General features: G+C 49.7%; 1 protein-coding gene across 1 annotated transcript; it reads left to right on the forward strand.

The window, feature by feature from the left end:
• Nucleotides 1–1,013: 1,013 nt before the first annotated feature.
• On the forward strand, nt 1,014–6,968 carry LOC144674806 (trypsin-like). Its single transcript, XM_078536003.1, has 4 exons — nt 1,014–1,207; nt 2,733–2,992; nt 5,521–5,657; nt 6,754–6,968. Exons 1-4 carry the CDS (start codon nt 1,014–1,016, stop codon nt 6,901–6,903), a joined length of 741 nt encoding a protein of 246 aa, XP_078392129.1. The 3' UTR covers nt 6,904–6,968.
• Nucleotides 6,969–9,328: the final 2,360 nt, after the last annotated feature.

A 9,328-nucleotide genomic window follows, 5' to 3' on the forward strand; every position in this document is an offset into this window, starting at 1 on the left:
TGTGTTTGTGTGTGCGTGTACATTTGTGAGTGTGTGTGTGTTTGTGTGCGTGTGTCTGAATGTAAGTATGTACGTGCGTGTGTGAGTGAGTCTCCACGTGTCTATGTGTATGAGTGTGTGTATTTGTGTGTGTGTATATGTGTGTGTGTCCGTGTATGTGCCTGCACGTGTGAGACTGGGTGTGTGTGTTTGTGTGTGAGTGTGATTGTGTCTTTATTTGTGTGTGACTGTGACTCTGTGTGTGTAAGTGTGTGTATTTGTATGTTTGTTACTGTGAGTAAATGTGTGTATTTGTGTGTGTGTGACAGTGTGTAAGTGTATGTATTGTGAGTGGGTGTGTCTCAGAGTGTGTATGTGTGTGTGACTGTGTGTGCGTGTGTGTGTGTTAATTTATGTGTGAGTGTGACTGTGTGTGTTTGTCTGTGTGTAAGTGTGTGTATTTGCACGTGTGTGTGACTGCGTGCATGTGTGTGTGTAGTTTGTGTTTGTGTCTTTGAGTGTATGTGTGTATTTATGTGTGTGTGTGACTGTGTGTGTGTGTGACTGTGTGTAAGTGTGAGTATTTGTGCGTATGTGATTGCGTGCCTGTGCGTAAGTGTGTGTGTGTGTGTGTGTGTCACTGTCTGTGTCTGGGTGTATGTGCGTGACTGTGTGTGTGCGTGACTGTGTGTGTGTGTGACTGTGTGTGTGTGTGACTGTGGGTGTGTGTGTGACTGTGGGTGTGTGTGTGACTGTGGGTGTGTGCGTATTTGTGTGCCTGTGCGTATTTGTGTGTCTGTGCGTATTTGTGTGTCTGTGCATATTTGTGTGACTGTGTGTATTTGTGTGACTGTGTACATGTGTGTGTGTGTAGATATGTGTAAGTATGTGTGTGATTTTGTAAGTGTGTGTATTTGTGTGTGTGTGATTGTGTGTAAGCGTGTGTGTGTGTGTGACTGCGTAAGTGTGTGTGTGTTTGTGTGTGATTGTGTGTAAGTGTGTGTGTGTGACTGTGGGTGCGTGGGTGCAATCAGATGATGAACCTCACTCTCTGTATTTTTCTTTACTCAGCTGCTGCTCCTGCGAATGTGAAGATCATTAACGGCCAGAATTGTTATCCTCACTCGATGCCCTGGCAGGTTTTTCTGACCTATAATGGGAATCGCTGGTGTGGGGGCTCCCTGATAAACCACCAGTGGATAGTGTCAGCTGCTCATTGTTACCAACCGTAAGTCCAGAGATGATCTCAGCAACAAGCAAACATAAAAACATACACAAACATACAAACATACACAAACATACAAATGTCCACAAACATACATACAAACATACACAAACATACATAAACATACAGACACTCACAAACATACATACAAACATACATAAACATACAAACACTCACAAACCTACATACATACACATACATACAGTCACAACCATACACAAGCATCCATACATGCAAACATACCCAAACATACAAATGTCCACAAATATACATACAAACATACTCAAACATGCATACAAGCATGCACAAACATACATACAAAAACACACGAATACACACAAACATACATACAAGCATACACAAACATACGAACACTCACAAACACACACAAACACACACAAACACACAAACATAGACAAACATACATACAAACATATACAATCATACACAGATCAACACTGAATGATACAGAGACAAAAACATGAACATACAGATGTCCAAGCATACAATCTTACAGCGCACACATATAAACAATGATGGAGTAATAAGGGTTCTCTTGCAGACATTTCTCATACTTTCTGTATCACAATATGTGCACTCACCCTCCAAAAACGCTATATAGAAACTTCATCATCCCCCAAAAACCTCCAAAAAAAGGCAAAACTCCAGATGACTAATGCCCGGGTAGTGAGGGGGCAGTTTGACACTGGCCTCCTCTACATTCTTTTCTTATTCTTGTTGGCAAGAAGGACCCAAAATTAATGATTAAAACAGGGGTCAAAGTGAAAGGAAGGAGCAAGCCAAAGAGGAGCAGCAGATACAAAACACGGGCTTCAGCCTCAGCTGGAGGATTGTGTCCAGCTCTGGGCACCACACTTTAGGAAGGATGTGAAGGGAATAGAGAGAGAGCAGTAAGGATTCATGAGAATGGATCCAGGGATGAGGAACTTCAGTTAATGTGGAGAGAGTGGAGGAGCTGGGACTGTTCTCCTTGGGGAATATGTATGCTTGTATGTATGTTTGTGTATGTTTGTATGTTGGTGTATGTTTGTATGTATGTCTCTCCTTGGAGAAGAGAAGGTGGAGAGGAGATTTGATAGAGGGGTTCAAAATCACGAGGGGTCTGGACTGGGTAGAGAGGGAGAAACCGTTCCCATTGGGGGGAAGGATCGAGAACCAGAGGGGCACAGATTTAAGGAGATTAGTAAAAGAAGCAACGGAGACATGAGGAGAAACTTTTTCACCCTGCGAGTGGCTAGGATCTGGAATGCACTGCCCGAGAGTTTGAGGGAGGCAGGTTCAATCAAGGCTTTCGAAAGGGAATCAGGTTGTTATCCGAAGGGGAAACATTTGCAGGGTTACGGGGAAAGGACAGGGGGGATGGGTTTAGGTGAGTTGCTCTTTCAGAGAGCAGACAGGGACACGACAGGCTGAATGGCCTCCAGCTGCGCGATAACCATTCGGCGGCTTCTGGGAAACAGGAAGTGGGGAAATGACAGTGTTGAGCACTTCTCCTCTGATTGCCCAGGGCCAGCATCCTCGTGGCGCATCTGGGCGAACACAACCTCTCTCACTCCGAGGGGACGGAGCAGCGAATCCAAGTGGCCTCGGCCATCGTGCACCCCAGGTTCGACCACATGAACTTCAACAACGACATCATGCTGCTCAAACTCGCCTGGCCCGCCAAATTCGACCGGTACGTCAGGCCCATCCCTCTGCCCAGCCAGTGTGCCACAGCCGGGACTGGATGCATCACCTCTGGCTGGGGGAATCTCGTGATTAACGGAGGTAAGGAGGGCCGGGGTGGTGAGGGGTTGGTGGAGGGGGGAGCGGGAAGGCGAGTTGGGGTTGGGGGCTGTTGGTTAGAACCTGAATGAATACTGCGCTGGTTTGAGGGGATGGTGGGTGGGAGGGCAGTGGGGGGTGTTGGAATGTGCGATCAAGCAATAATACTTCACTTTCCAGGCATAACTGAAATGTAGACATCACTGCTCCCTGGAGACCTGTCCCAGCTTTGGAGACAATTGCAGAGATTTACTAGAAATGTGCCGGCTCTTTGAAGGATCTATCTAATGAGTCCCCTCTCTCCCCCTGCTCTTTCCCACATAGCCCTATAATTTCCCTCCCTTCAAGTATTTCTCCAATTCCCCCTTTTGAAAGTTCCTATTGAATCTGCTTCCACCGCCCTTTCAGGCAGCGCCTTCCAGATCACAACAACTCGCTGTGTCAAAAAAAATAATTCTCCTCATCTCCCCCTCTGGTTCTTTTCCCGATTCTCTTCAATCTGTGTCCCTCTGGTTACCGACCCTCCTGCCGCTGGAAACACTTTCTCCTGATTGACTCTATCCAAAGCCCACATGATTTTGAACATCTCAATTCAATCTCCCCCTTAACCTTCTCTGCTCTAAGGAGAACAATCCCAGCTACTCCAGTCTCTCCACATTTGTCCCAAAACCTGTGCTCACAGCCCAACACCCAGAACCAATTAAGCTTGATTTTAGCAACAATACCTTTGTTTTTAAATCCCTCCATGGCTTTTCCCTCCCTATCTTTGTAACCTCCTCCAGCCCCTACAACCATCCTGATCTCTGTAACCTCCTCCATGCCTACAACCCTATCTCTGTAATCGCCTCCAGCCCCTACAACACCATCTCTGTAACCTCCTCAAGCCCCTACAACCATCCTGATCTCTGTAACCTCCTCCAGCACCTACCACACTCCCTATCACCGTAACCTCCTCCAACCCCAACAACCCTCCCTATCTCTGTAATCTCCTCCAGCCCCTACCACCCTCCCTATCTCTGTAACCCCCTCCAGCCACTACATCCCCATTTCAATAACCTCCTCAAGCCCCTACAACCCTACCTATTTCTGTAACCTCCTCCAGCCCCTACCACACTCCCTATATCCGTAGCCTCCTCCAGCCGCTACAACACTCCCAACAACACCTTTGTTTTTGAATCCCTCCATGGCTTTTCCCTCCCTATCTTTGTAACCTCCTCCAGCCCTTACAACCATCCTGATCTTTTGTAACCTCCTCCAGGCCCTACCACACTCCCTATCTCTGTAACCTCCTCCAGCCCCATCAACCCTCCCTATCTCTGTAACCTCCTCCAGCCCCTACCACCGTCCCTATCTCTGTAACCTCCTCCAGCCACTACATCCGCATTTCTGTAACCTCCTCCAGCCCGTACAATCCTCCCTAATTCTGTAACCTCCTCCAGCCCCTACAACCCTCCCTATCTCTGCAGCCTCCTCCAGCCGCTACAACCCACCCTATCTCTGTAACCTCCTCCAGCCCCTACAACCCTCCCTATCTCTGCAACCTCCTCCAGCCCCTACAACTTTCTCTTTCTCTGTAACCTCCTCCAGCCCCTACAACCCTCCCTATCTGTGTAACCTCCTCCAACCCCTACAACCCTCCCTATCCCTGTAACCTCCTCCAGCCCCTACAACCCTCCATTTCTCTGTAACCTCCTCCAACCCCTACAACCCTCCCTTTCTCTGTAACCTCCTCCAACCCCAACAATCCGCCGAGATCTCTGCTCTCCTCCAATTCCGCCTTCTTGAGCATCCCCCGATTCCCATCGCTCCACCATTGGCGGCCGTGCCTTCAGCTGCCTGGGGGCCCTAATCTCTGGAATTCCCTCCCTAAACCTCTCCGCCTCTCTCTCGTTCTCCCCCTTTAAAATACTCCTTAAAACGGACCCCTTCAACTGAGCTTTGGGTCATCTGTCCCTAATATCTCCTTCTGTAGCCCGATGCCAAATTTAGCTTGTTCATGCTCTTATGAAGCAGCTTGGGATGTTTTATAAAGTTAACAGTTCTATATAAATTCAAGTATGCTGTTGTTATTAAGGTGGTGTTAATAGCAGTCTACACATGGGCACAATGAGTTATTCTGCTGCTGATTAAGTTGGCCTGTCCCTTTAACAGGGCAACCTCTCATTGATCGAAATGCTGAGCTCATTCAGAGTTCAATTGCCGATTGGCAAATGCCTGTCAATTTAATCCCTTCAACCTCAAGGGATGTCCCACTGCCAATTGCACATTGTCAGTTCTCTAGACGGCCACCAGTGTTTCATATTGAGCTCTCCTTCTCCTGGCCACGAGGTTCTTCGCCACCCTGACTACAGTAACCCAACATCTCTTTGTGTCTTGGCGAGCAGACCTGGATTCAATGCCCAGTGTATGCTTTAACCAGAGCTCTGTACACAACACTCAGTAAGCAAGACTATTGATTAAGTCGCTTGCACGTGGAGGGAGGAGAGTCACGTTTGGATCGGACTGTGCTGACTCATTTCTTTCCCCTTCAGTACAATATCCCGAAGTCCTACAGTGCCTGAATCAGCCCATCCTGCCTGATGCTGATTGCCGCAAAGCTTATCCACCCTACTTCACCGACAACATGTTCTGCTCAGGATACTGGGAGGGAGGTCAGAGCACATGCCAGGTAAGAGTGGCCCGACAGGGTGAGACCGAATGCATCAAACCATGAGCGATAGGAAGTGTCTCAAGCTGAGAGACAGGGGTTACCTCTCCCTGAGGGATGGGGAATGTCTGAATTTGAGGGTGCGTAGAAGCAGAAGGATGCTATTTGGCCCTTTTATCCTTCTGACAGTGCAGCACTCCCTCAGTACTGACCCTCTGACAGTAAAGCACTCCCTCAGTACTGACCCTCCGACAGTGCAGCACTCCCTCAGTACTGACCCTCTGACAGTAAAGCACTCCCTCAGTACTGAACCTCCGACAGTGCAGCGCTCACTCGGTAATGACCCTCTGACAGTGCAGCACTCCCTCAGTGCTGACCCTCTGACAGTGCAGCACTCCCTCAGTACTGACTCTCCGACAGTGCAGCGCTCCCTCAGTACTGACCCTCTGACTGTGCATTGCTCCCTCAGTATTGACCAGCTAACAGTGCAGCACTAACACAATAATGACTCTCCAACCTTGCAGCACTCCCTCAGTACTGACCCTCCAACAGTGCAGCGCTCCCTCAGTACTGACCCTCCGACAGTGCAGCACTCCCTCAGTACTGACCCTCCAACAGTGCAGCACTCCCTCAGCACTGACCCTCCGACAGTGCAGCGCTCCCTCAGCACTGACCCTCCGACAGTGCAGCACTCCCTCAGTACTGACCCTCCGACAGTGCAGCACTCCCTCAGCACTGACCCTCCGACAGTGCAGCGCTCCCTCAGCACTGACCCTCCGACAGTGCAGCACTCCCTCAGCACTGACCCTCCGACAGTGCAGCGCTCCCTCAGTACTGACCCTCTGACAGTGCAGCACTCCCTCAGTACTGACCCTCCGACAGTGCAGCACTCCCTCAGTACTGACCCTTCGACAGTGCAGCGCTCCCTAAGCACTGAGCCTTGTCCTTTGGGGCACTGGACTGGTACTCAGACCCGTAACCTCCTGATTGTGCGGACAGAGTACCACCCAGCGAGCTCGGGTCCCACACCGGGATCCCGGGGGAGCTACGGATGACCATCCGATTATCACTTTGTCTATCTCACTCCGAATTACACTCCATGTCTTTTTTGCTGCAGGGAGACTCAGGGGGACCTGTGGTCTGTAATGGGGAGCTACAAGGCATTACTTCCTGGGGATACGACTGTGCTATGGAGGATCATCCCAGCGTCTTTGTGAAAGTTTGTAACTACAACAACTGGATCCAAAGGGTCATGGCTGAAAACTGAGCGGAGAATCCTAACCCTGAAACTACCTGCAATGAGGGAAAGGAAAATGTTGCAAGTTCCCAATAAAGATTGATTGTCAAGTTGTGTTGCATTTGGATTCTTTTTTTGCTACATCTCTTTTGGAACGTGCAGAATCCCACATACATCCCCTCGCTGTCTCCAGACTGTAACTATTCCAACATTCCTCTCGGCAATCTGCTTTCCTCAGAGGGATGTCAGAAATAGGAGCAGGAGGAGGCCATTCAGCCCCTCGAGCCTCCCTCCCCCATTCTATACGATCATGGCTGATACTCGACCTCGACTCCGCTTTCCCTCCTTATCGCTTAGCGCCCAAAAATCTATCCATCTCCGTCTTGAATGGATTCAGCGATGGAGCATCCACAGCTCTCTGGGGGAGAGAATTCCAAAGATTTCTACTTCCGTAAACTTAAACACATCCAAAAATCTGCTGTCCCCGTGTCTTAACACACACAAAGTCTCGTGTACCCAGCAGCCCCTGTTGCTCGCTGATCTACATTGGCTCCTGGTCGGGCAACACATCGATTTTATAATCCCCATCCTGCTTTTCAAATCCTTCCATGGCCTCCTCACCTCCTCCCTATCTCTGAACCTTCCTCCAGCCCCTACAACCCTCCCTATCTCTGAAACCTCCTCCAGCACCTACAACCCTCCCTAACTCTGTAATAACCTCCAACCCATAAAACCCTCGTTATATCTGTAACCTCCTCAAGCCCCTACAACTCTCCCAATCTCTGTAACATCCTCCAGACCCCTACAAACAACCCTATCTATATAACAACCCCCAGACTCCAAAAGCCCTCCCTATCTCTGTAACCTACTCCAGCAGCTACAACTCTTCCTAACTCTGTAACCTCCTCAAGCACCTACCACCCTCCCTATCTCTGTAACCACCTCGAGCACCTACAGCCCTCCCCATCTCTGTAACCTACTCCAGCCCCTAAAACAATCCCTATCTCTGTAACCTCCTCCAACACCTACAACACTCCCGATCTCTCCAACTTCCTCCCGCCCCTACAATCGTCCCTATCTTGGTAATCTCGTACAGCACCTACAACCCTCCCAATCTCTGTAACCTCCTCCAGCCCCTACAACACTCCCTATCTCCGTAAACACCTCCAGACCCTAAAACCCTCCCTATCTCTGTAACCTCCTCCAGCACCTAGAACCATCCCTATCACTCCAACCTCCTCGAGGCCCAACAAAATTCCCCATCTTTGTAAGCTCCTCCATCCCCTACAACCCGCCCCATCTCTGTAACCTCCTCCAGCCCCTACAACCCTCCCTATTTCTGTAACCTCCTCCAGCACCTACAACCCTCCCTATGTCACCAACTTACTCCTGCACCTACAACCCTACCTATCTCTATAACCTCCTCCAACCCTACAACCCTCCCCATCTCTGTGACTTCCTCCAGCCCCTACAATCCTCACTATCTCTGTAACTTCCTGCAGCCCCTACAACACTTCCTATCTCTGTAACCTCCTCCAGCCCCTACAACCCTCCCTATCTCTGTAACCTCCTTGAGCCCCAACAAAACTCCCCACCTCTGTGAACTCCTCCAGACCCTACAACCCTCCCCAGCCCTGTAACCTCCTCCATCCCCTACAACCCTCCCTATCTCTGTAATCTCCTCCAGCCCCTACAATACTCCCCGTTTCCCCAGTACTGGTGCCAGACCCCATGAATAGAAACCCAATTCTCCCACGCAAATCTTACAGCCACACAGACATACAAACACACTGACATAAGTACAATCAGAATAAACTTCTCCAGCCCTTACAACATTCCCTGTATCTGTAAACTCCTCCAACCTCTACAACACTCCCTATCTCTGTAAACTCCTCCAGCCCCTACAACACTCTCCATCTGTAACCTCCTCAACCCCTACAAAACTCCCTATCTCTGTAACCTCCACCCGACACTAAAACACTCCATATCTCTGTAAACTCCTGCAGCCGCTACAACCCTCCCTATCTCTGTAACCTCATCCAGCACCTACAAACCTCACTATCTCTTCAACCTCCTCCAGCCCCTACAACACTCCCCATCTCTGTAACCTCCTCGAACACCCACAACCATCCCTATCTCTGTTACTTCCTCCAGCACCTGCAACCCTCCCTATCTCTGTAACATCCTCCAGCCCCTACAACCATCCCCATCTCTGTAACCTCCTCCAGCAGCTCAAGCATCCCCATCTCTGTGAACACCTCCAGTCCCTACAACCCTCCCAATCTCTGTGACCTCCTCTAGTCCCTACAACCCTCCCTATCGCTGTAACCTCCTCCAGCCCCTACAACCTGCCTTATCTCTGTCACCTTCTCCAGCCCCTTCAAACCTTCCGATCTCTGTAACCTCCTCCAGCCCCTACATCCCTCCTTATCTCTGTAACCTCCTCTAGCCCCAA

The sequence above is a fragment of the Cetorhinus maximus genome, unplaced genomic scaffold (assembly GCF_964194155.1).
Source record: "Cetorhinus maximus unplaced genomic scaffold, sCetMax3.hap1.1 HAP1_SCAFFOLD_818, whole genome shotgun sequence".
Lineage (NCBI taxonomy): Eukaryota > Metazoa > Chordata > Chondrichthyes > Lamniformes > Cetorhinidae > Cetorhinus > Cetorhinus maximus.